This window comes from Apus apus, chromosome 6 (genome assembly GCF_020740795.1).
Source record: "Apus apus isolate bApuApu2 chromosome 6, bApuApu2.pri.cur, whole genome shotgun sequence".
Taxonomy (NCBI): Eukaryota; Metazoa; Chordata; class Aves; order Apodiformes; family Apodidae; genus Apus; species Apus apus.
The window spans coordinates 24,285,246-24,310,414 of NC_067287.1; the positions used below are offsets into that span (position 1 = coordinate 24,285,246).

Below are 25,169 nucleotides of genomic sequence, written 5' to 3' on the forward strand. Positions count from 1 at the left end.
GCTAATAGAGAAAAACCATCCTGTCCAGTCTCTGCTAATGCAAACTTTCATTTTCTTCCCATTCTGTTGCTTTTCTTTACAACAGCATAATGCCATAAAGCCATTTAGTTCCAAGAGTCAGTAGAATGAGGCCCACAGATGTAAGGATTTTGCAGTGATAGAAACTGTAAACAAAGGTTTGAGTCCGTGAGGCTCACATGTTTTGACACAATGTTATGAGAAGGGGGAATATGAAATTTTACGTGTTCTTTCACAGAACTATATCCAAACTAAATGGCAACCCTAAGTTATTATTCCATACCTTTAGGTTACAAGAAAAATATGCTTTCTACATTTTCAAGTGATTTCTAGCCTACATAAAACAGTAATAATTACACTGTTACAGACACAGAAGAATATGTACACTATACAAAAAAAAAAAAAAAAAAAAAAAAGTCCTACACTTAAACTACCATTACAAGAATGAGTAAGGAGCTTGGAAGAAGCCTGAAAGTGTACACAAGACCTATGCACAGATTAAATCTCACTTAAGTTCCCCATTAAAGGCAAGTTTAAGTGAGACAGAAATATGCCCACGTAGAGTGATTTTCATCCCTAAAGAGATGAAAAACAATGCCCCTAAAGTGAGTGCTGCATTTTTACCTGCAGTGAAAAACAGCATAAAAATATTTAGTGTTTCAAAAGAAACTCTGAAATAAATGATGGAAATTTAGTATAATGTTAATACAGCACAAGTCTCAGCAGTTCCTGCCCTGTTAGTAGCTATACATTTGTATTGCCCACTGTCACTTTGCATCAGGTTTTCAATCATAAGGCTATGAGAGCCCCCCTGCTCTTCCTGTGCACAGTACCTGTCCCCTTCCAACAACACCCCATCCTTGTACCAGCGGACACTTGGGTGGGGGGAACCAGTCACGAGACACTGGAAGCATGCTGAGGCACCTACAAATGTACTGTAGTCAGAAATGACCCTCAGAAATTTGGGAGGGGCTTCTGTGACATGAAACTCAAAGCTGCAGCTCTCTGAGTCCTCTGCCCTAAATTCAACCTGTTCCTCCTGGGATGGCTCTGCAAACACATCAAAATTAACATTTACACACTTCTCCCCTTCCACTTCCTGCTCTTCTTGAGTCACTGCAAGCAGTCGGATTGCTTTCTCTGAGTCGTCTACATGTGGCTCAAACTCAAACTCCAGCTCTATTTCTGACTGGTCACCCAAGCTCACAGTCTTATTCAAAAGCAATTCACACTTCTGGGCTCTGTGTGGTTCACTGCACATGACTATCTCACCACTTGCCTTAGCACTTGCTCCCTGCTGAGCCATGACTATGAGGGAGCCTTTGCACATTGCTTCTCCCAGCTTATTGATTGCCTGACAGTGATACCAACCACCATCAGAAGGACCTACATTTTGGATCTTCAGACTGTGAAGTCCTTCCTTCTGACTCACAACATACTTCCCTCTGGCAGATGTCACACAGGTGTCACCTGTGAACCACTGCACAACTGGAACAGGTGTACCTGTTACCACACACTCAAACACTGCCTCCAAGCCTTCCGTCACTGTGACATCTGTCAAGGGCACAGCAAAGCGGGGAGGCATTTCAGTTACTTGAAAATCGATTTTTACATCCTCATTCTCTTCTGCACCCAACCCTGCAGCTTGCTCCAACAAGGCAAGTGGAAGGACATCGAGGGAAACCACCATGCTCTTCTTATCTGGGCTAAACTCAGGGCTGGTTATGATTTTGACCTGCTTTTCAAACTCCTTCACCTCATTTTCATCCAACTCCACTTCCAGGAGGATTTCTTGAGGTGAAGGTGACCTTGAAGATGTGTTTTGCTCCATATCAAAGTGGATAACATGCTGGTGGGTGACAGGGGGTGGCAATGCTAGTGACCGCCCATCTTCAGACAAAACTACCACCTGTGCAATACTTTTAGCTTCTCCAACAATGTTCACTGCATGGCACAGATAATCTCCTCCATCAGCTTTTTGGATATTAGTGATCTGCAGCACACATTTCTCACCATCCTTCTCTATCCGCACTCTCTCATTCATTTCCAACAGAGATTTATTATGGTACCACTTCACGTCTGGCTTGGGAACACCCATCACCTCGGCCACAAAGCTCAGAGTGCTACCCTCATACAGCCTCCTCCCACTCAAGGCCTTGAGGAATGCGGGTGGCATCTCTCTGTCTGATGGCTCCAGGGCTTCACAGGGGGTCTTAAATATCTCAGCCTGTGGCTGGTCTGGAGGCTGCTGCCTTCTTTCAGAGAGAGGAAGCATGGCTAGGGCATCCATATACTCCCCAGTGGGTGTCCGGTAGCGCTCTGGTGGTGTGCTGTCCCCTGATGCAGAGTAGGGTCCCTCAAAGGGTGTGAAGTAGTGGTCCAAGGGTGTGTTGCATTTTGAACCTTCAGAGGGTGTGGAGTAGCGCTCAGGTGGTGTGCTGTACCCTGAACCCTCAGAGGGTGTGGAGTAGCGCTCAGGTGGTGTGCTGTATCCTGTACCCTCAGATGGTGTGGAGTAGCGCTCAGGCGTGCTGAGCGGTGTGTGGTAGGATGCTGATGAAGCAGTTTCAAAAATCTCCACTGAGGAGGGAGGTGTGTAGAAGCGGTCTGAATCAGGCGACTCTTCTCCACTCCCACTCTCCAGCTCTATAGACATTTCTGACTCAGGAGAGAAGGGCCGGATGAGTTCCTGTTGATTGTTGTAATATTCATAAACCATGCTGAAGGTAACCTCCTCTACTTCCAGTGAAGTGATGGTCTCTCGCTGCTCATTCTGAAGTGTGCCTTTGAGATCTGGAGTTTCCTGCATCCCAGATGACCTTAAATATTTGGTCAGGGACAAGTCAGGTTCCAGCTCTGAGGCTTGAACAGCAGTGGGCTCTGGACCTGCAGAAACATCATCCCATAGTCCTTCTCCATCCAGGCTATTTTCAGAGGCTTCCTCAGTAGGACTTCTCTTCTTGCTCCAAGACTCCTTCCTTTGCTCCTTCTGTGCCACAGTGTCATCCATTATTAAACCAAGAAAGAGTTGCCCAAAAGAGAAGCCCTTGGTTGTGTCTGGTTCCTGCTGGGTGTCCCTGGGTATTTCCTCAGAGGAATCTGTACTTTCTACCTCATAGGCGGAACGGCTCATTCCTCTCTCAAAGACCTCTATTCCAGAACTTTCTTCCTCCTCAGCCTGATGCCCAGTCTGGGGTTTCTTTTCCCGTGCAGCTTCTTTCAAGTCGATGATGAAGCTGTCACTCTGGGAGTCTGTGGTCTCCAGTTGTTCCCCACTCTCCCACACATGTGTTTCCTGCACTCCTATTTGGGAATCTGCTGTGGACTCCACTAGAAAACTATGTATTTGTTCCTCAGGAGAATCCTTCCCACAGACACTCATCTCTGACTCATTAGTCGCTTCAGTAAAAGATCTATCTTCAGCAGATGTCATGATGTTGCCAAGGTCCTCATTAGGGAGTTTCAAATCAGCCCTTCTGACTTCTCTTGGCTGTGCCTTTTCCTGGGCATCGACCTCCTCCTGTTGCATTCTGTAGCTCTGACATAGCTCCTCACTCAGAGACATCTCTTCCACAAGCACATCATGCTGGTGCAGAGGGGAGATGAGCCCAAACACTCCTACCTCCACATTTTCCAGAGCTGTGGGGGTTTCTTCCTCTTCTGTGTCCACAGTCTCTGCAGCTGAGAAAGACTCTACAAACTTCTTCAGATCAAATGTGATATTGGTCTCTTTAGTCACAGATGGCAAAGGCTGCTCCTTGAAATGCACTTCTTCGAGGTGAACTTCAACTTCCTTAGTAAAATCCTTACGTGAATTTTCTATGGCAGGAGGAGTGAGAATTAGATCCAAAGAGCTGCCTGCATCAGACTCCATTTCTTGCAGCATTTGTCCGTCATTGTGCGTTTCCCAGTGTACAGCATCCCCAGAATAAATAATTTCCTCTTTACAAAGATGATCATCAACCTCAGTGACTTCGTCAATATCAACTGACCTCTCTTGCTCCTTGGCCTGCTCCTCCTGTTGCTCTTCTGTACAGAGCTCATAAAAGCCAAACTTGTCCTTTGTGGGTGTTCTTGCAATGCTGTCCTGCAAGTGTGGCACACTTGACTCTTCTGTAAGAGGCACACTGGGAGAGATTTCCTCCCAGGCAGGGGTATTGCTCTCCTCCATGTAAACATCTCTGTCCTCTCGCACCACAGGTGATACAGGAACGAAAAATTGTGCATCCTCACACTCCCTTGCCAGAGCAGACTGCTCAGAAGTATGTGTTTGCCCTTTAACTTCCATAAACGGTGACTCCAAGATGTCCCAAGACACACTATCTGCACATGGTACCACCTTGTCTGCTTCCACCTCCAGCTCCTCTGAGAAGTGACCTGAGTCTTTGGCCACCAGTTCATGGTCTTCCCTGGATGTGCTGGTGTGTAGCTCAGCAGCATCAATTCCAAAGCTGTGCTCCTCACAGGCAGCTTTTCCCCTGTGCTCCCTCATGTCAGAAATACCATCTGTATCCCTCACACTTTCTTCTGTATAACCCATTTCTTGCCTAGCATAAACTTCTGTGATATCCAACAGCATTGTTTCCTCCATCTCACTTTCCATTAAGTGAGATGTTTTCTCACACTCTTTTTCCAGCTGCTCACCAGGAGATGGAGACAGCGTCAGGGACCAGGGTAAGTGAGCTTCCTCCTCCTTGGAGCATGTGATATGTTCCTCTTCAACCTTCCCAAGTGTGCTGAAGCCTTGGAGGTGCAGAACATGGTCCACAGCAGGCAGTTCCTCAGTGCCTCTATCCTTGCTATACAACCTGGGTGTACTGGGCTGCACTGTCAGCTCAGAAGCAGTCTGTGCTGTTCCAGCCACATTTGTGGCCACACAACAATACCTCCCAGCATCCATGACAGACACTGCTGCCATGTGTAAGCGGTGTACGCCATTCTTGCCTTCCTCAAGCCTCAGCCTCTCACTGGCAGAGAGGCTCTGGCCATTCAGGGACCAGGCCACAGCTGGTTTGGGCTGCCCAGACACAGCACACTCCAACACCACTGCCTCCCCTTCATGGCAATGAATGTGTGAGGGGGTTTCTGCCACAATTTGGGGTGGCTCATTTCCCACATCAAAAGAAAATTTGAACTTGTGCTTTATAGTAGGAGCAACCTGGTCTGAAGAGAGCTGCATAGTCTCCCTCATCTCTGTGTCTTGCTCTGGTATTGGAGTGGGAGCAGTAATTTTGATTTCCACAGGCAGTGACAGCAAGTCTGAGTCTGGAACTGTGTTTGGCAGTCCCTGCTCAGCTGCAAAGGGCAGGTCTACTTCCTCTTCCTCCTCGCTCACCTTTTCCTCCTCCACCACCTTTTCCTTCTCCACCACCTCCTTCTCTTTCTCCCTTTCTTCCTCCTTCGCTTTCTCCTCCTCTTTCTTCCATTCTTCTTCCTCCTTCTTTGTGACCTCATAGGCAGACATTCGTGGCCTCACACAGAGTGCAGCCGAGGTGCTGATTGTGCCAAGCGGGTTAAAGATCACGCAGGTGACAGTGCCACCATGCTGTAAGAGCAGGGATGGGAAGGTCAGTGTAGAGCGGCATCCTGTAGTGTTAACAGCTGTGCCCCAGATGCGTCCCACGGGCTTGTTGTTGTTGTACCAAGCTACTGTGGGCTGTGGACGGCCATGGAAGAGGCAGGAGAAGGTGCATCTCTGCCCCTCAACAGCCACCTGGGGCTTGACTTCCTGGACAAAGAGGGGTGGGCAGGGCTCCAGGAGCCCACCTGGCCTCTGCCACCTCTCCCCCACTGTCTTGTGCCTGGGGTACTCCTTCATTGCCTGCACTGCAAGAGGGTCTGAGCCATCCATTTTGGCAGTCACTTCAGGTGGGCGAGGCTTCCCAGGAGGACCTCCCTGTGACATGGACATAAGAGATTCCTGCTTCTTTTTCAGTGCTGCCCTCTTTGCCTCCCGCAGCCGCTGCAGCTTCCAACGAATCTCCTCATCCAGCAGCTCCTCAGCACCCACCACTGTGCTGCTGTGCTCTCTACTGTGTGCCAGCCCTGGACAGTGAGGCCCTACTTGTGGCAGCCTCTGGAAACGGATGGTTCGTACCATGCCCCGGGCTGGGGAGAGGTTCCCAAGCAACTGCTCAGCCTCCTGCCCCTTGTCAAAGGGTGAGCCAGTGCAACGGAGCACCACCCGCAGCCGGTCCTCCTGTTGCTGCTGCAGCAGGCACTCCCAGTGCTTCTGCATCCACTCTGCTTTCCTTGTGAAAACCAAGCCCTGCTGCTCCCCCCTGCGTGTCACCAGCAGCGAGGCAGTGGACTCAGATGAACCCTCACTATTAATGGCAAATACCCTGTAGCTGCCAGCATCGTGCTCCCTCACATCCCGCACCTCCAGGCTGGCATGGTGCATGTGCTCCTCACTCTCAGTGAGGATCACCTTGCGGCAGTCCTGTACAACCGGCCGGTTGTTGTGAAACCAGGCCATGTGGGGTGTCGGGCATGCCACCAGCCTGCACTGGAAGAGTGCAGGGTCCCCTTCCAAGACAGACCTACACTTGAGGCCCTGTGTGAAGGTAGGTTTACAGTTCTGGGTGCCAGCCTGCACCGCTGCCGACCCAAGTCCCTCGAGGTTCACCTTGCTGTGCTGCTCTGCAAGACAAGGAGAATGGATTACAACATGTCATACTCTGCCTGCCCTCTGATTGAAAAAAATAAAATAGTAATATATTGAATTTAAAAATGGGCATGCAAGAGATTTCATCACACACCCAGGAAAAAAAAAGTAATTCACTCACCATATTTGTTCGAATAAACGCAACGCCTTGCTCTGTTTTAAAGATTGACACGAAAATCGTTCCTTGTCTGTTCTTTCTTCAGACTGTGGAAATTTCTTCTTGAACAAGCAAAAACGAATTTCAAAATAATACGTTCTTCTGCATGTATGTTTTTGCTGCCTGGAAAAGCTGTGCGTCTTTGAGTGGCAAAGAAGAAAATCTTACCTGACTTGCAGACAGTAGAATAAACGCCCTTTCTGACCTTTCTGTTTGTAGATCAAATGGTCAAACAATTGAGAAAAAATATTTTGAAATATATTTTTTTAAAAAGTAAGCAATTAGCTAACATGAAATGAGAAGGCGTTTATTCGAACTAATACAGCCACTAACTTCACAGTGTTATGCACAGGGAAAAAAGCAAGCAACATGAACCACATATGCTATCTGCAAGCCAGGGTAAGAGATGTATAATGATGAATTAATGCATGTAAATAAGGTGCAAGGAATCAATGGGAATGTGTAGCTTTCATGTATCCTAAACAACAAATGCTTTCTAGTATACTTCATCCATCGATCCTATAGTGTCCACTGAACTGATGTTAGGTTGCTAACTTGTTTTAAAATAATATAATTCATATTTGTATAACTTCCTTCTGAAGTAAACTCTTCCATGCATTCAAAAGGAAATTGAACAAATAAAAGCTTTGTGAACAGCTGCAAAGCATGAAGTAAACGTTAAGAATATGGCTGCAAAATTATAAATTTGAAGTTTTAAACATATTTTAAAACTTAAATAACCTTATAATGCAGGTAACCCTTTGCATATCAAAACAAACATGCAACATGTTCTAATATGCTTTCAAGTGTGTCTTTCTTTCCCCTTCAGACACTACATGTAAGCAGATAAAAGCTTTTCATAATGTTACTTATTCATGGTAATAATTATTCAGTGTAACATCATTGGTGACTGTACCTTTCACTTCCATTTCAATCTCTTCTTCCAGTTTCTCATGAATGATTTTTTCAGGAACTAGAATAAAAAGACATATTTTTGAGCTATAGTTGCTAAATATGTCAATCAACACTTTATGTAGTAAAAACTTCCAATCTCTGTTGCAAATATACAGATATTCACACATACATACACATAAATGCATTAAATGCATGCCAGACAATACAAACACTTGATAAATTTTGAGAACAGAGTATATCAAATGCTTTCAAACTTGTTTGTACACTTTTCTATAAGATTTGTTTTCACTTTTGCAGGGTGGGGAAAAGTTTCTAATGTAACATGCCTTTATCATGCCTTAAATCCCTGAAGAAAATATTAAACAATCCACAGACTAATGAAATGCTTCTCATTCTTTATCATCTCCTAGGGGAATGAATGTACTGGAATGCAATGATGCTATGCACAAGGGATTGAATCTTGGAAGGAACATGCAGTTGCCAACCTGTCACTCTGAGATGGGTGCTGCACTCGGCTTGTCCTGCAGGATTAGCTATTCTGCACTTGTATATACCCTTATGGTTCTGACCAACTTTCAACAATCTTAAACTGCACAGTGGCCCATCATGTTTTAAGGAACACAATGCAGACTCCTCAACTATTAGCTGATTGCACAGCCACACCACACAAGGTGTAGGCACACCCTTCGTTATACAAAAGAGTAATACATCATCTCCTTCTTGTACAGTGGTTTCTGAAGGCAGAGTTTCAAGAAACTCTGGTGCTTCGGCATCAGTTTCTGTGATGGCTTCACATGGCACAACATCAGGATAGTAGACTCTGTTTCTTTGCTTCTCAGTTTCATAGGGTCTTTGGGATGTAGATACAAACAAACTCGAAGTTTTCTTGGAAGATTCTTGCTTAACTTCAGATACTTTAAACTGACAATCATTGGCTGCTTTAACATTTTTAGTATCTGATTCAAGGGTAATTTTTGTTACTGCTTTGGCTTGTGCTTCTTTTGCTAGGTAAGAATAAAGTCAGGAAAAGAATTAGATCACATGTTTTGCAGGAATAAAAAATATCCTTATACTGAGAGAGGAAAAACCCCAGTAATTAGTACTGAAAGAAAGTCTAGCATATTAGTGCTACAACAATGCTATTAAGCATGAGTGAATACACACTGAAGAGCTCTATTCCTGCTGGGCTAATTCTAGGTATCAATTAAGCCTATAGGGCTTCCATGGGCCTAAGAATTGGTCTGCAGTGCCTAATACAAAACACATCTTTATTTTTAATTGAAAGCCTCTATTTAGAAAGTAGCAGCAGAAGATTATATAAACTGCTTTGCACAGCTCAAGAGAGAAGAAGGAAACTTCAATATGTAAAAGCCAAATCAACATGGTCAATGGCTTCCTCATTATTCATCTTAGTTTTCTGGTCTTGAATCTTTGAGCTTAGCAGAAATATTATCACCTGTCCACTGTGGAGATAGTATATTTTTAGGTCTTCACTAGTGGTAACACTACTATTATTTTAATATGCTGCTGTCAGGAAGAAGCGGAAGGAGACTTAGCAAAAATAAATACTTATAGCTCAGGGAGAGCAAAGGGTAGAAGACAAATCATTAGTGCAGTGATACAACACTTGCATCCATTAACCCTTTCAAATACATTGGCCTATATTGCCAAACTTGGAAATGGAACCTTGGATTTATTGGAATCAAGTTGGACCCACAGAGTTTAAAATGATCAGGTATCTAGTTCAACATTGCTTATCTGACGTTCTTATCTTTCTTAAAGTCCAGCTTCAGGAATTCTCAAAATGTAATAATTCCTACTAGCCTGTTTTGCTTTACAACTCACTGCATATCATACAGGATATGAGGAATAAAAAGCCTCAGACATCTGTGACTTGCCAAAGAAGCATGAACTTCCAATACCAATTCCCTGTACTGCACGTCACTTATGAATAGAGCTGTAAATGTGGAGGAAAACTCCAAAGCATTATTACTAGAGCTTTCTCTATTAAATACTAATAAGAAAGGAAATAAGAGTGAGTTCTAAGCAGTGATAAGGAAGTTGCAAATGGTAAGTTATAATGTTACAAGCGAGATAACCACCTTTGACTGTTAGTATTGCAGTGGTTGTTGTCCCTCCGTAATCATTATAAACAGTACAACTGTACCGTCCTTGATCTGGCAGCTGGACATTTAGGATTGTGAGCAGTAGAACATTTCCATTTTGTGATATCTTCAGTTTTTCTGACACTTCTATCCTTTCACCTTCATGGGCCCAAAGAAATTCAGAGAAGAATTCATTTTCTAAGCCACATATGAACTGAGCAGTGTCACCATACTTTACAGTTAGGTCTCTGAGCTGTAAAAGAATCTTTGGAGGAACATCTTTCATTTCCTGATCAGTGACCATAGACATCCTGGTGCTCTGCGATGTTTGGGAAAGGATTGTTGTGTGTATGGCTTCCATTTCTTCAACTGCTGTAGCCTTCATGGTCAAACTTTCTGATACACTTTCAAAAACCTGTACACCCAATTCCTGTGATGGTTGTTGCACTGATTTAAATTCTTTTTTATAAGTTTTGATGTTCTTCTTTGTGAGAGGAGCAACATGAAGTTCTGATATAGCCTGTGACCGGATAGACTTTTTTACATCTTTCCCAGAAATCTGCCTATCTAGGTCTTGCACTGTGTAATCAAGTAACAAAAATAACAACAGCATTAGTATCTAAAGAACTTTACTAGGCCATGCTCTGAACAAAATCAAACAGCATGGAGGATGAAAATGAATGATCTTCATTCAAAAACTCAGCATGCCAAATGCACTACACTCTTGACACAAAGATTATCCATTCACATACATGAATGACAAGTGACACCTAAGCTAATCATGCAGTTGATAGACAGTTGACGCTTGTCTCTTCTTTCACTGAAGTATTGGTGGGGTTTTTTGGTGTTTCCCCCCACCCTTCCCCCACAGGATAGTGCAAAATATCTCCGTCAGTGCTATGAAGATCACTTAATTACTTGTGTTAAAAATCTGAATGCCTTCAGTAAAATGAGTATATTCTTTAACCTATATCAATATACAAATTTGAAATTTCTGAATGTTACAGCCTAACCAGAAAATAAGAGAATGGCTGGGTTACAGAGGGTAGGTACTACTAACATTAGCTAGTAAAGAAAAAATGTGAAACAAGGAAAGAAGAACATTAGTAACAACGTAAAAACTGTGGTATACAACAAACTGAATCCCTTTGAAGTAAAAATGGGGATTTACCTTCTGCAGTCACTGTAAGTGTAGCTGTACAAGTTGTTTCTCCAGCACTATTTCTTGCCTTGCAAGAGTATTGGCCAGCATGCTCTAAAAAAGCATCTACTATTATCAGTATAGCTGTGCCTGTAGACTCATCAAAGTGGAAAACTAAGTCTTTTGTTGGCAGCATGAGTTGTTGATTATGAAACCACTGGATTTTTGGTTTGGGCATGCCAGAGACTCTAGCTTGAAATCTGACTGATTCCCCACTGCACACCCTGCGGTTTGAAATAGGCTGGATAAAGGTGGGCCTTTGGCCAACAGACTCCTCCTTAAGTGAAACAGATGAAGGAACATGCCAATGGGACTCTGATGTAACTTCTTCAACCTTTTTAAATCCTGAAAAGAAGCATGTCAACTTTTAATTTCTTACTCTACACTACAAGAAATTTTCTCTCTTATTCAAGATTTTTTTTTTCCTAACTTACAACTTAACAGCATGAATTATGTTAATCCATCATTTATAAAATCTGTTGCAAAAAGAAAAGAAAATATTTGTAGTTAAATAGTATCAAGGACAATATGGAACTTACATAGCATATTCTCCAGACAATATTTCTGCTCTGAAATTTTGATCAAAATTTCATCAATTCATATAAATGTACACTATTTTGGCTGCCCAAATACCTGGTACACCGCTCTATTTAACATATTTTCCAACACTTTCAAAGTCATTAATTTTATACAAAATCTCTTACTGGATTCTACTCATAGTCAAATCAAAGACTGTGTAAGCAAAGCACTTCCACATATGGAAGGTTTCTACAATGTTTGATGCATGACAGATTCTAATACTGGAGAAAATGAAAAGATGAGGTGCATGGAACACTGAAAAAATGTTTTCCTGTGACTCACCTATATTTTGGACACATAAATGTATGCTGTGGACATTGTAAATGGTAGCAATTAATTGAGTTAAGAGACAACATGACAGACAATGACTCACATATAGTCATCAGCATATATTAAGATTAGTATTGGAACGTGACCCGAACAAGGTATCTTCTTTAATTTCACACAGTACCTTCTAACTTCAAGGTAGCAGTGCTTGTCACTTGGCCCACAGAATTACTAGCCACAAAGGTATAGATTCCTTCATCCTCTGGATAAGCTTCAGCAATCTCCAGTTGGTAAGAGTCTTCAAACTGTGTCATTCTAAAAAAACGTGATGGCTTGATCTCTCTCTCTTTGCTGTACCAAGAGACTTTCAGATCTGCTCAAGCAATAGGAAGAAGAAAAAATATCTAAGTTATGATACTACATTAGTAAATAAACACCATATTTATATCTGTCAGAAATCCTAATCTCAAGGGTTTTTTTTGTTGTTTTTGTTTTTGTTTTGTTTTGTTTGTTTGTTTTTAAGCTTAAATGTGCCTTGTATTACTTTGGTAATGTATGATCAGTGGAATAGTGTGCTATTACTGACATCAGAAAACATTAATAGCCAATTGTATATTGTATACCAACAAACAACTGTATTTGCAATCATGTATTACCTAACCTAATATAAAAGGTTTTCACTATACAAGTGAGAGGTATGAATATCCATTTGTATACAGTAATCACTATAGAGTATTCACTAAAGGAAATTTTCAATAGTAAAAATGTCTTCACTGAAAGGATTATCAAGCTTTGGAACAGGCTACCCAGGGAAGTGGTCAATTCACCATCCCTGGAAGTATTTAAAAGACATGTAGATGTGGAACTCAAGGACATGGTTTAATGATGGACATAGTAGTGTCAGGTTTATGGTTGGAATTGATGACCTTAAAGCTCTTTTCCAACCTAAACAATTCTATTATTCTATGAAAGGGGACCTAGATGAAAGTATCCTTATATTCTGTGCCAGTCTTTCCAATATGCATTTCCTCAGAGGTGGTATAAATTCTAAAGCAGAACCAGAAATTTTTTTTTAAACCCTCCCTCCCTTCCTCCCTTCCTCCCTTCCTCCCTTCCTCCCTTCCTTCCTTCCTTCCTTCCTTCCTTCCTTCCTTCCTTCCTTCCTTCCTTCCTTCCTTCCTTCCTTCCTTCCTTCCTTCCTTCCTTCCTTCCTTCCTTCCTTCCTTCCTTCCTTCCCTCCTTCCCTCCTTCCCTCCTTCTCCCTCTCTTTCTCTTTCTCTGTCTCTTTCTCTCTTCTTCATCTCTTTCTCTGTCTCTTTCTCTCTTCTTCATCTCTTTCTCTCTCTCTTTCTCTCTTCTTCATCTCTTTCTCTCTCTCTTTCTCTCTTCTTCATCTCTTTCTCTCTCTCTTTCTCTCTTCTTCATCTCTTTCTCTCTCTTTCTCTCTTCTTCATCTCTTTCTCTCTCTCTTTCTCTCTTCTTCATCTCTTTCTCTCTCTCTTTCTCTCTTCTTCATCTCTCTCTCTTTCTCTCTTCTTCATCTCTCTCTTTCTCTCTTCTTCATCTCTCTTTCTCTCTCTTTCTCTCTCTCTCTCTTTCTTTCTCTTTCTTTTTCTCTTTCTTTCTCTCTCTTTTTCTCTTTCTTTTTCTCTCTCTCTTTCTTTCTTTCTCTCTCTCTTTCTTTCTTTCTCTCTCTCTTTCTTTCTTTCTCTCTCTCTTTCTTTCTCTCTCTCTTTCTTTCTCTCTCTCTTTCTTTCTTTCTTTCTCTCTCTCTTTCTTTCTTTCTTTCTTTCTCTCTCTCTTTCTTTCTTTCTTTCTCTCTCTCTTTCTTTCTTTCTTTCTCTCTTTCTTTCTTTCATCAAGGAGTTTGATTGCAAGTTATGGGAATGCAATTTAAATATATTTACATATATGCATATTTTATATATTTTATGTGGATTTTTACACAGTTATCAGTCATTTTTATTTGGAAAGTCATTTATTTTTAAATAATTGTAAATTTTTGGGATTGGGACTGGATCTTATTCTGCAGTTGGCCACGTGAATATTTTCCTAGTAATCATACTTGAGACATTTATTGAACTGAAGAAAGACAGTTTTATTCAGGTTTGTGTTAACTTGGAAATAATTATTTTAATTGTAGAATTGTATTCTATGTATCTAAAGCTAGCAAATTTATTTAAGTAAAATCTACATGTAAAAAGAACATGAGCAAACACATTTTTATGATAGGAAAAAGAATGCATTTGCAGTTTACTGTCCTTAGAAATATTAGGATAAAGTTCAAAGCAGTTTCAGTCTGTTTGCTTAGTTAATTGATGTGACACTGTGTTACCAGCAACTTCATCATGTTAATTTAATAATGGTTAAATAATTATTTTCCACAATGATATTCCATCTCTTGAAACTCTGCCCTTTCCTCATTGACACAGTTTTCTAACATCAGTTAGTGCCTGAAACACTGAGAAGCTTCCAAAGACAACGTTTTTGAAACAGATCCTCTTTTTAGGAATGCTGAATGTTATGAAAGTTTGTAACTTCCATGCTTGATGCCATCTTTGATATATGACTTGCTTTACTGATAGTTATAAGTAACACTTTGCTGTGTGTGTGTTTCAAATAACTGTGCTTCTAGGAAAAGACTGATCCTAGCATATATACTCTGCATTTTATTCTAAATTCAAGAGAAACAATTCTGATAGATGAAAAGATGTGCAGCATTTCATTAAACCCACCTGTCCCTGTAACTCTGCACTGAAAACGAGCAGACTGTCCCTCGGTTGTAACAGCATCACGTAGTGGTACAATGACAGCAGGTGGATACACTGGCACTTCTAGCTCGGGAGAAACAACTTCTGGGACTAAAGGATAAGACAAATAAGTCATTAATAAAGATGAAGATCGCATGCATGTTGACAATCTCATTCCACAGACACTGTTATGAGCACAGACAACTCACTTTCCACTGAAAGTGAAGCTGAAGTTGTGGCAACTCCATAGTCATTTTTTGCTTCACAGGTGTACACTGCTGCATCTTCAGGGAAAGTTTCAATTAGCAGTAGAGTATATTCTTGTGCATCATGAAGGAATTTGCACTTGAAACCTGGAGACAGCTTTTGATCATCTTTATACCAGGAAATTTTGGGCTGGGGTTTGCCTGAGATCATAGCACAGAAGCGGGCAGGTTTACCAGACTCCACAGTGGTTGGTTCTAGCTCCTGAATGATCTGAGGTGGCTCTGGGGCTGCAAATTGGGTGGGGGGAGGAAAAGGGAGAGAGAAAGAGAGAGAAAAATCTCATTATTTAGATTTATTAAAGCTTAAAATATATTAGCAAGAAATTTACTTTTAAAAATTCCCTAATTCTTAATCTAATGTGCCCATGAAAATATGCCCTTTTCCTTGATTCAGGGAGAATGATCTAGCAGCAAGTGCCTTAACATAATTAGCTATGTGGGCATAAGTGTTTTCTGGCAAAATATGTCCAAAAAGTGTTAGGTTGATCCCTCTGGCAAGGTATATTTGTGCTTATGAACAAAACAGTTTTATTTAGACTTGAGAATTTCCTGGTCCAAACAGACAGTGTGGAAAAGACCTGCTATAGCATTTTCATCAACTAGTCAGCTATTTCAGTAGAGCAAGGGACATCCATGTACATGAGGATTCTGTTAGTGTTACAGACATAAGATTTTTCTTGGATTTTTAAATTTTTATTTATTTACTTTCAGAGTTAGAATTCCAGAAAATCTATATAGAAATCGGAAAAACAGAGGGTAATAAATACAGTCAATGCATTGTTTGAAAGGACACATACCATTCACATACAGAACAACAGAACTCCTATTCCGTCCTGCAACAAAAGTGTATTCTCCAGCATCAGAGTAGGTAGTTTCTAAGATGCTCATTCGATGAACTCTCCTTTCCACCACATAACTGTATCTCTCCTCATACTGGAAGTTGATCTCAATGCCATCCTTGTACCACAGAGGTTCAACGTCATCTTCATTGACTTCAAATTCAATTTCAGCTCTTTGTCTCTCAATGACCTTTGTACAGGTAGAATAAATTTTAGAAATAGCATTTGTTTTTACAGACAACCCCACATTTCAGTTTCCTAGGAGGTGGCCCTGACCTTCTGATTACACTTTTTTTTTTTTTTTTTTTTTTTTTGTTAGGACTCTCACTGGTTAGATATTGTTGTTCTTCCTTTGCATTATTCTTTGAGTGACAAAGTTATAAAATATTTCTTCTTCTGTATAGGACATACCTGAATATCTTTACGGATGCTTCTGATACGAATGTCACGACCTTCCACTATTAAATTGGCACTGGATGTGTTTCCACCTGCTACTACAGTGTACTGACCAGCATCAGACATTCTTGTGGAAGGAATGATAAGACGATGGACATATTTCTCCCTCTGAATTTTCATCCTAAGGACAACAGAAAAGAAAATTATCAAGTTACTTTCTGGGGAGAAATAAATAAAAAAGGTCAATATAGTGTAGAAGCAATCATCTACCTTTCACCAATCTGGAGTTCTTGTCCATCCTTCATCCACTGGACCTGAATGTCAGGTTCTGAAATTTCACATTCAAAAATAGCCCTCTTCTTCTCCACAACCTTGATGTCTTTAATATGCTTCCTAAATTCAATGTGACGAGCTAGGGCAGTAAAAAAGTGGAATGAGTGCCATGACGTTATTTAAGCCACTAGAAATCACTAAAAATACAAATAAGAGGGCAAATACCTTCCACATATAAAGTAGCTGATGAAGCTGCTTTTCCAGCAACAAAAGTGTATTCTGCAGCATCACCAAAATGCACATTCCTTATGGAGAGGGAGTGTGTGAGCTTCTTTGTTCGTATCTGGCATTTATCAGTTGATTTTATTTCTACCCCATTTTTTAGCCATTTATATGAGATACCTTCATAGTTAACAGTAACTTCAAATGTTATTGTATCTTTCTCTTCAGCATTGATGTCTTTTAACATGGAGGTAATAAGGATGGCTAAAAAAAAAAAAAAAAGAAGTGGATATGGTTTGGGGGTTTTTCTTCTGGTTTGCTTTGTTTTAAACACAAGTTAACTGTATTAGAGATGTTTAAAATTCTTTAAGACAGAGTCCAATTTTTGGTAATATTAAAAGGAAGGCTCTGTCTCCAGAAGAAATACTGTAATTAAAACTAAAACTTCTGAGTGACATAGGAATCCAAATTCTGTCTCCTATGTTGACTTGATATTTAGGTATGTTCACCTAGACAGAAGAATCCAGGATCTGACTTTGAAGCTCACAGCTTCTAAATCTCTTTTAAAAATGTAATTGAGGCATTTTAGGTTTATTTGAAAATACCTCTATAGCAGTGCTTATTTTGTCTGAATTGCACCAAGTGCCTGTATTAACACAAAGTACTATTGGCAACCATACAATATTCTAGTTAATTTAATTTTTACATACGTTTTACGGTCAGAGTTGCACTGACTCTGTCATTTCCACAGACAAATGTGTATTCTGCAGAATCCTCACTGCTTGTGTTCATGATATTGAGCTGATGTAGTTTCCCCTGGACCACTATTTTGAACTTTTCACTCATTTCAATCTCCACACCATTTTTCAGCCAGACAGCAGGCACATTGAAATGAGAAACTTCACATTCAAAAGAGGCAGTTTTGGTCTCAGGGATCTCGATATTCTTCATGGTCTTTGTGATGTGTATGGCTAAGAGGGGGGGAAGATGAAAAGAAAGGATTTTTTTAAAGTCAGTATGTGTGGAAGACTGCAAAAAACCAAGAGTAACAGGCTATGAAGTGTCAGGCCAAGTTGTTCAATATGAGTTGGTGTAGAAATTAATAAAATTACTTCCTTATAAACTTGTAATACTTACTTTCCACAAACAGTTTTGCTTTACACTCAATTTGACCAACAAGAGCTGTGTATTCCCCAGCATCAGCAGGAGATATGTTATGCAGCATAAGCTTGTGAACTTTCCTTTGAGAGATCATCTTGTATTTATCACTTTGTTTAAGCTCAATATTTTTGTGGAACCATCGGACTGGTACAGTATCATGGGATACACTCAGTTCGAAGGAGATCACAGCATTTTCCAAAGCAGTCACATCCTTCGGCTTTTTGATGATCTTGACAGCTTTAGGAAAAAAGTTGACAAGATTCAGCAGTGTGTTTCACTTGAATTACAAACCACACATTAAAGCAAATATTCAAAACAGAGTGACTTACTTTCCACATGAAGTCTGGCATTTGCTCCTATCTTTCCAAGCTTAAAACTATAAACAGACTCGTCGGTGACAACACAGTGTTTGATTTTAAGTGTGTGAACAGTCCCTTTCACTGAAATTTCATATTTGTCATTTGATTCAAGTTCAACACCGTTTTTAATCCACAGAGCTCCTTTTACATCAGGGTGGGTCAGTTCTACACTGAAAACTGCCTCCTGTGTTTCTGTCACAGTCAAGTTCTTCAGTGTCTTCTTTATCTTAACAGCTAGGAAAAAAAAGAAGAAGAAGAAGAAAAAACAACATTTGACAAAACAAACCAAAATTAAAAATTATAGTAAATCTAATAATCTTAATAAAACTGAATCATGGTGCTTCATTTTAGAATCTAGTATGTATATATTGATTTATACATTTTGCACCAAACTGGCATGCTTGGAATATAAAAAAGAAACATATGCTTGTTTTTTTTATTTGGTATGTTTACTACACAACTAGTAAAGAATTTCTACCTGCTCACCAGTACCTTCAGCAAAATGTGGTTTTGTTAAAATACCATGTTAAATTGCCGATATGGAGACTCCAAAATAAAGTGACTTTGCTACCTCAGAATGTGCATAATAATATAAAAATACATTTTAAAAAACTAAGCAAAATAAGTTTTCATCTTAGAGCCTGATCCAAGACACAGTGTGTGATACTGGACTGAGTCTTAAAGACAACAGTTAGTTACAAAAAATACTGACCTTCAACCTTCAGCTTGGCAGATGTCTTTGAACTTCCTATTTCATAGCTATATTCACCCATATCATCCAGTTTTGTGACAGGGATAATGAGCCTTCTCTTTACACCATCAGATTCAGCTTGGTACTGATCTGTTAAAGGTAGTGGTCTACCACTTCTTAACCACTGGCCATCTGACTCAGGATTTGCCACCTCGCATTCAAAAAGAGCTGTCTGAGACTCAGCCACAGTAAGGTCAGAGAGAGGCTTTGAAATGGCCCCACCTGTAGGGAAGCAAAAGTACATGGGTTTTTTTCTGATGCTGTTCAACTTTCCAGCACACAAAACGCAAACCTGTGAAAAGTTGATGCTGGAATTCTTAGCCCTAATTTTCAGCATGTTCACAGACATTCTGTGTTTTGTGAAAAATCAAGAATAGGATGTGACCTGAACATGACCAAAAAGTGTTTCTTACTTCTATCCTAATTATTCTCATTTGTTACTTTTATTATCAGCACAGACACAATGAACATTCAAGACAAAACCTTTTTCACATTAATTACATAAAAAATATTCCATACTATGGTGCTGACTTCGCTAAACATATAAGTACTTACTTAAAAGCTTTGTTGTATTTAAATTATACCGCTCATAAAAGATAACGATAAGAGCAAGGGATACATTAAAAAAAGAAAAACTAAAGCATGAAAAGTTCAGAAAAGCACAATTGCTACAATTACAAAATACAATACATTGAGTATTACTTTTAAATCACAGCAAAATAAAAATCTTTGACTATAACCCTACTAACCTGCTACTATGAGCTTTCCGGATGTTTTCTTCTCTCCAGCATAAAATACATATTCTCCTTCATCATCTTTCATCATCTTCACCACTGTCAATTTATATATTTTGCCATGTGCTTCAATTTTATATTTAGGACCAGCTTTGATTTCTTGGCCTTTGAAATGCCAAATTACATCAATCCCTGAATGGGAGAGCTCAACCTCAAAACATACATTCTGTGTTTCAGTGCAGGTGATATCATGAAGACCTCTAATAATTTGAATTTCTATAAAAAAGAATATATTAAAAATATCAGTTGCTTCCACAGCTTTGTATTTAAAGAAATAATTTCACAAAGAACTGTGCTTCTTAAAGGAAACCTACTTTCAACTGTGACATTGCAACTTGTTTCAACTTTGCCAACCATTAGCTTATAACGTCCTTCATCTGATGCATGGGTTCTGTTAAGCACTAGCCTCTGTTTAGAGCCTTTGCACACAGCTTGTACACGTTCATCGGGCTTTATCTGATGATCATTTAGGTACCATTTGGAGGAAGACACATCAGGTGCTGAAACTTTGCATTCGAGGATAGCTTTTGTTCCTTCAACTACATGAACGTCTTTTAGAGGCACCACTATTTCCACACCTGTCAAGTTACAAAAATATTCATCATGAAAAAAACTACTCCTTTAACAAGTAATCCTAAAGGACCTAAAAATCAAACACACCTTCAAAATCATAATAATGACTTACTGTACACTGTGATCCGTCCAGTAGTTGACAGTTCAAGATCAGGAACACTAAAAGAGTAAGTTCCACTATCTTCCTTTGTTGCATCTTCTATTAGCAACATGTGTGACTGTTTATCCAACACAATGTGAATACGATCACTTGATTGAATTTCATGACCATCTTTCATCCAGACCCCTTCCACATTTTCTAGGGAGACTTTAACTTCAAGTTGTACAATATCTCCCTCACAGACTTTTTGATCAGTAAGTCCTTGAAGAATAGCCATTGGACGAGCTGTGGAATGAAATTAAATAATCCTCATAACAGATAAGCAGAGTATTGAACATTAAGACAGTATGGGATATAGTGATATAGTTATAATATAAGCTATGATATAGGAAATCTAGAATATAAGTATTAGAATATAAGTATTATAAATGCTTACGCTTCATCTTCAGTTTGCAGTGAGTCCTTTTTCCATCAACAACAAAGCTATACTCTCCTTGATCATCTTTATTAACATCTTTAATAGTGAGGATTTGGCGACCACGGCGGGATGCAATTACGTATTTATGATTAGAAGTGAGTTCAACATCGCCGTGATACCATTTCCCCTCCACATCTTCCGGAGAAACCTCGCATTCAAGTTCACCTGAGAAGGATTCTGGTACTTCAACATCCTCGAGTTCTTTAATAAACTCAACCACGGCACCTACGGGCAAAAATAATTACATTCCTTAATAAGGTGAATTAGATAGATCTGATGAAAACATTTCTTATACATATTGATTTCTTTATGCTCATTTAATGTGGTGTAACCATTTTACATAAATATACCTCCAAACTTTCATATTGGATTCTGAGAATATGAAAGCAGCTTGAACATTTTTAGTGCACTAGATATCAGTTTACATTGTTTTATCTCTTCCTGAAGCTGATTTCTCTTTAACAGTACTGTATGGTACTGAGCTGTGTGTTTCTTACCTTCAACAGTAAGTTTTGCAGTAGTTTTTATGGATTCATCTTCTACCAGGGCACAGCTGTAGTCATCATCATCAGACTTTTCAATTGCTAGTACAGAAAGAAAATGAGCCTTTCTGTCGGAGTGCATCCTGTATTTGTCTCCAGAATGAATCTCAATTCCATCCTTAAACCATTTCACTTTGACAAAGGGTTCTGATGTCTCACATTCAAATGTTGCCATGGAATCTCTCTCTTTAGCAACAATATCTTGTAACTTCTGGGTGAAGGTGATTAACTGCTTGGCTGCAAAATTATATGCAATGAATTAACAGTGCACTGGTGAAATAGACTTAACACAGTATGATAAGCAGTAGGATAAAAGAGAATTAAAATTACCTTGTACTAACAGGAAAGCATGGCTTGAAGTTTCACCAGCTATATTGACTGCTTTCACCATAATGCTCGCAGAATCATCAGAAGTCACATCTCTGATGACTAATTCGCAAACATTATCTTCAGGCCAGTACCAGTACACACGATCAGTCCTTTCAATCTGCACACCATTTTTGAACCACAGGCACTCAGGGTCTGGTTTTCCAACCACTCTCACACGAAAGTGAGCATCTGACCCCTGGGCTACAGTCTGGCTTTGAATTCTTTCAAAGATCTTGGGAGCCTCCATACTTGGACTAAGCTCAACCTTCTCTGGTTTGAATGTCGGAATGGTGATCTTGCCTTCAGGAGGAAGTGCTTTCTTCTCTTCCTCTGGAATCTCTTTGGTCCAGTGAAGAAGTTCTTCTTTTGTCTTTTTTAGCATTTCTTCATATGATTCATCTTTTTTGCGAGACTTAAGTTCCACAGCAGTGATGGCTTCATAATAGCCCTCTTCTGTCCTGCGCTTGAATTTACTACGCAATTCTTCAGATTCCTCTGAAAGTTTCTCATGAGTGATTCTTTCAGCTCTTTTCAGTTTGACCACTTCTTTTGTTGTTGCCTCTGCAGGTTTGTCTACCTTCTGTACCTCAAAGAGAAGTTTTCCATGCTCTGTCACTACAGGCTCATGTTTGGGTTCAGGAGCACGACGAAGAACAGATCTGAAGTCTTCCCTTTGCTGGATCTCAAGTCTCACTTTATGTTCAATAAAGCCTTCTGGATTCTCTGCAGTGACTTTCACCTCTCCTGTGTCATATGATTTGCAGTCCACAATATCCAGGTAGTAGATTCCATCATAACGGAGTCTAAACCTTTTGCTCTTGCGGATGAGCTGTCCATTGAGATACCAGTTGACCTTGGGCAAAGGATAGCCAGTCACACGGCAGCGGAATCGTGCTGTTTCACCTTCCAGGATTCTTGCTGGTTCAGGAACCAAAACGAGTTCTGGTTTTTGTTTTTCCTTTTGGTCCACTGCAACTGCAGGAAGAGCACCCTCATGAGCCATTCTTTCTAACTCTTCAATTCGCTGGAGTCCCCGTCTCCCTTCTGGCAACTGGGATTCTTCCACAAGGCTTTTCTCATCCTTCACAATCAGAGTAGCAGATGTATGGTCTGTACCATATTTGTTAGTTGCCCGGCAAGTGATCACTCCACTGTCTCTGGAATAAGCTACTCCATAGTCCAGGCTACAATACCCAAACTCATTGATCATGCGGAGTCTGTTAGCTGCTTCCAAGGGTTTGCCATCATGCAACCACTCTACCACCATGGTAGGATCACCGATTGGCGTAAGTCTACACTCAAAGTGTGCTGGTCCAAATTGCTTGAGTCTTAAAGATGTGAGCTTCTTCTTAAAAAATGGTTTCTGTTGCTTTTCTTTGTCATAGAGATCTCCTTCCTCCCATTGCTCTTGACCATAACGCAAATGGAGAGGTTCTAACTCTGGTGCTGCAATCTCCTTAGCTTTGTATGTTCCTTTTGGAATGATTAGTCTTCTTTCTGGTTCAGGTTCTGCATGTTCAACTTCAACATTTACTTTGCACCGCGTAGTGTCCCGTCCAGCTTTATTGATAGCAGTAGCAGTATACCATGCAGCATCTTGCCTGGCAGTAGATTCAATTTTAAGGGCAGCTGCCCCTTTGGTTCCCTCAATCCTGAAACATTAAAAGATTTATTATTTTTTTTTACTTTCTTGCACTGCTTTATTTTGGAGTCCTGCAAGATATTTTGTATCTCTTAGCCTTGCTGCAATGCAAAAAGCTGTTAGGAGCTTCAGTAGCCATTGGACTAATCCCTTAGTGAATCATTTCTATGGAAGCAAGGGTGTTCAGCACCCTGTAAGAAGCACTTTGCAGGATAGCAATTATTAGCTTCTTTACTATTTAAACAAAATAAAAATACTTACTTTATTTTGGGGTATTTATGAGGTACAATAATGTCACTGTTCTTCAGCCATACAATGTCAGGATTAGGGTTGCCAGTAGCTTTCACTGCCATCTCCAGTCTAGATCCCTCCTTTACGCTAACATTCTTCAGCCTTTCCACAAAGTGTGGTCTGACTAGGTCTTCCTTAGCTGAAGGAGCAAGGGTAATTTATTACAAGAGGAAATGACATAACCATGTTTTTTAACAGGAAAAACCTCCTGAGCCTCCTAAAAATAACATGCACAGTAGATACCTTCCACAGTCAGTGTCATCGAGACTGAAGCTTTGCCTGCCCTATTCTGAGCAATTACAGCCCATTCTCCAGAGTCATCAGGCATAGCAGGAACAATAATCAATGACTGGGTGCCATCTTCTTTAATCACTATTTTATGGGTGTAGTCATTAATCACTTGTTGACCTGCAGATACACATGGGACGAAAAAAAAAGTTACACTCAAAACAGTGTCTCAAAAAGATGTAAAAATGCATGTAGGTTTTTTGTTTTGTTTTGTTTTGGTTTTAATATTAGTTGTTGATGAAAATGAAACTGATCTACCATTATGGAACCAGTATGTCTCCGGCATAGGCCTGCCAACAACTTTTAAGTCAAATCTTGCAGTCTGGCCCTGTGAACATTTGAATGATGTAGGTTTCAGCACAAAAACTGGCTTATATAATCTCTCTAGTTGTCCTTCATCAGTTTCTTCTAATCTGCGGCCAGGAGAACGAGAAGGAGAACTGCGGGCTGGAGATCGGCTTGGAGAGCGTGGAGAAATAGACCTGGAAGAAAAAGATGAGACAGGTATGAAGGACAATGACATATAGCAGTGGATTTACATGATAAGCAGAGTTCAACTTTTGCTTTTAGCATAATTTATTTTAAAGAGGTTAACCAATGTATCTATGTGAGAAACTGCTACAAAAATTTATTTTTATTTGTAGTCAATTTTCTTCAGTTTTTTTACAGATGGATAGTATTAGGATACACCACAGCTGGGGAAACTTTGGGACTTAGGATACTGTACAGACATGGATGTAATCCTGTGTACACTTATGCATGTGTATCTATGTATATGGAGACAGAACACCATACATGGCAACACTGGACTTTTTCTGCCATAGAAATACAACTTTTCAAGTTTGAGAACTAAGATTTGTACACAGTACTAAAACTCCAAGTGGAGAAAAATTATTTTTCAAAAAAGTGAGTACTTTATGAAATCACTATCATTGCTGAGGTTGTAAATCTGATATTGTGGCTGGATATGCATACAAATCATGGTACTCTGGGAACTGCATTGTTTATTAAAAAGGCAAATCAGACAAAGACATGGCACGTGAGTCAATAAAAGCCATGTAAACATCATTTAGAACTTCTCTAGTGGTATGCAAATTTCAGAGACTTATCTGTTCAGCTGTTGCATAATGAGTTTTTGGAACTGTCTATCACAGCAGATTGAAGTC

At 40.1% G+C, this 25,169-nt stretch overlaps 2 protein-coding genes across 2 annotated transcripts in view; both read right to left on the reverse strand.

Moving 5' to 3' along the window:
• The window catches only part of TTN (titin), a 240,899-nt gene that overhangs the window by 193,198 nt on the left and 22,532 nt on the right, over positions 1–25,169 (reverse strand). Inside the window, exons 23-44 of the mRNA XM_051623291.1 lie at positions 24,262–24,485; positions 23,959–24,123; positions 23,686–23,854; positions 21,744–23,434; positions 21,369–21,650; positions 20,830–21,096; positions 20,406–20,678; positions 20,035–20,298; positions 19,676–19,936; positions 18,888–19,148; positions 18,146–18,409; positions 17,793–18,053; positions 17,366–17,626; positions 16,659–16,919; positions 16,431–16,572; positions 16,176–16,341; positions 15,723–15,954; positions 14,869–15,153; positions 14,645–14,770; positions 12,094–12,282; positions 7,759–7,815; positions 721–6,660 (exon numbers count right to left, since the gene is read on the reverse strand). Of these exons, the coding sequence (XP_051479251.1) occupies positions 721–6,660; positions 7,759–7,815; positions 12,094–12,282; positions 14,645–14,770; positions 14,869–15,153; positions 15,723–15,954; positions 16,176–16,341; positions 16,431–16,572; positions 16,659–16,919; positions 17,366–17,626; positions 17,793–18,053; positions 18,146–18,409; positions 18,888–19,148; positions 19,676–19,936; positions 20,035–20,298; positions 20,406–20,678; positions 20,830–21,096; positions 21,369–21,650; positions 21,744–23,434; positions 23,686–23,854; positions 23,959–24,123; positions 24,262–24,485 (12,041 nt within the window). The remainder of the gene's footprint in view (positions 1–720; positions 6,661–7,758; positions 7,816–12,093; positions 12,283–14,644; positions 14,771–14,868; positions 15,154–15,722; positions 15,955–16,175; positions 16,342–16,430; positions 16,573–16,658; positions 16,920–17,365; positions 17,627–17,792; positions 18,054–18,145; positions 18,410–18,887; positions 19,149–19,675; positions 19,937–20,034; positions 20,299–20,405; positions 20,679–20,829; positions 21,097–21,368; positions 21,651–21,743; positions 23,435–23,685; positions 23,855–23,958; positions 24,124–24,261; positions 24,486–25,169) is intronic.
• LOC127386163 (peroxidasin-like) lies at positions 7,824–12,087 on the reverse strand. Its single transcript, XM_051622757.1, has one exon. The coding sequence runs from the start codon at positions 10,473–10,475 to the stop codon at positions 9,765–9,767; it is 711 nt and encodes a 236-aa protein (XP_051478717.1). The 5' UTR covers positions 10,476–12,087; the 3' UTR covers positions 7,824–9,764.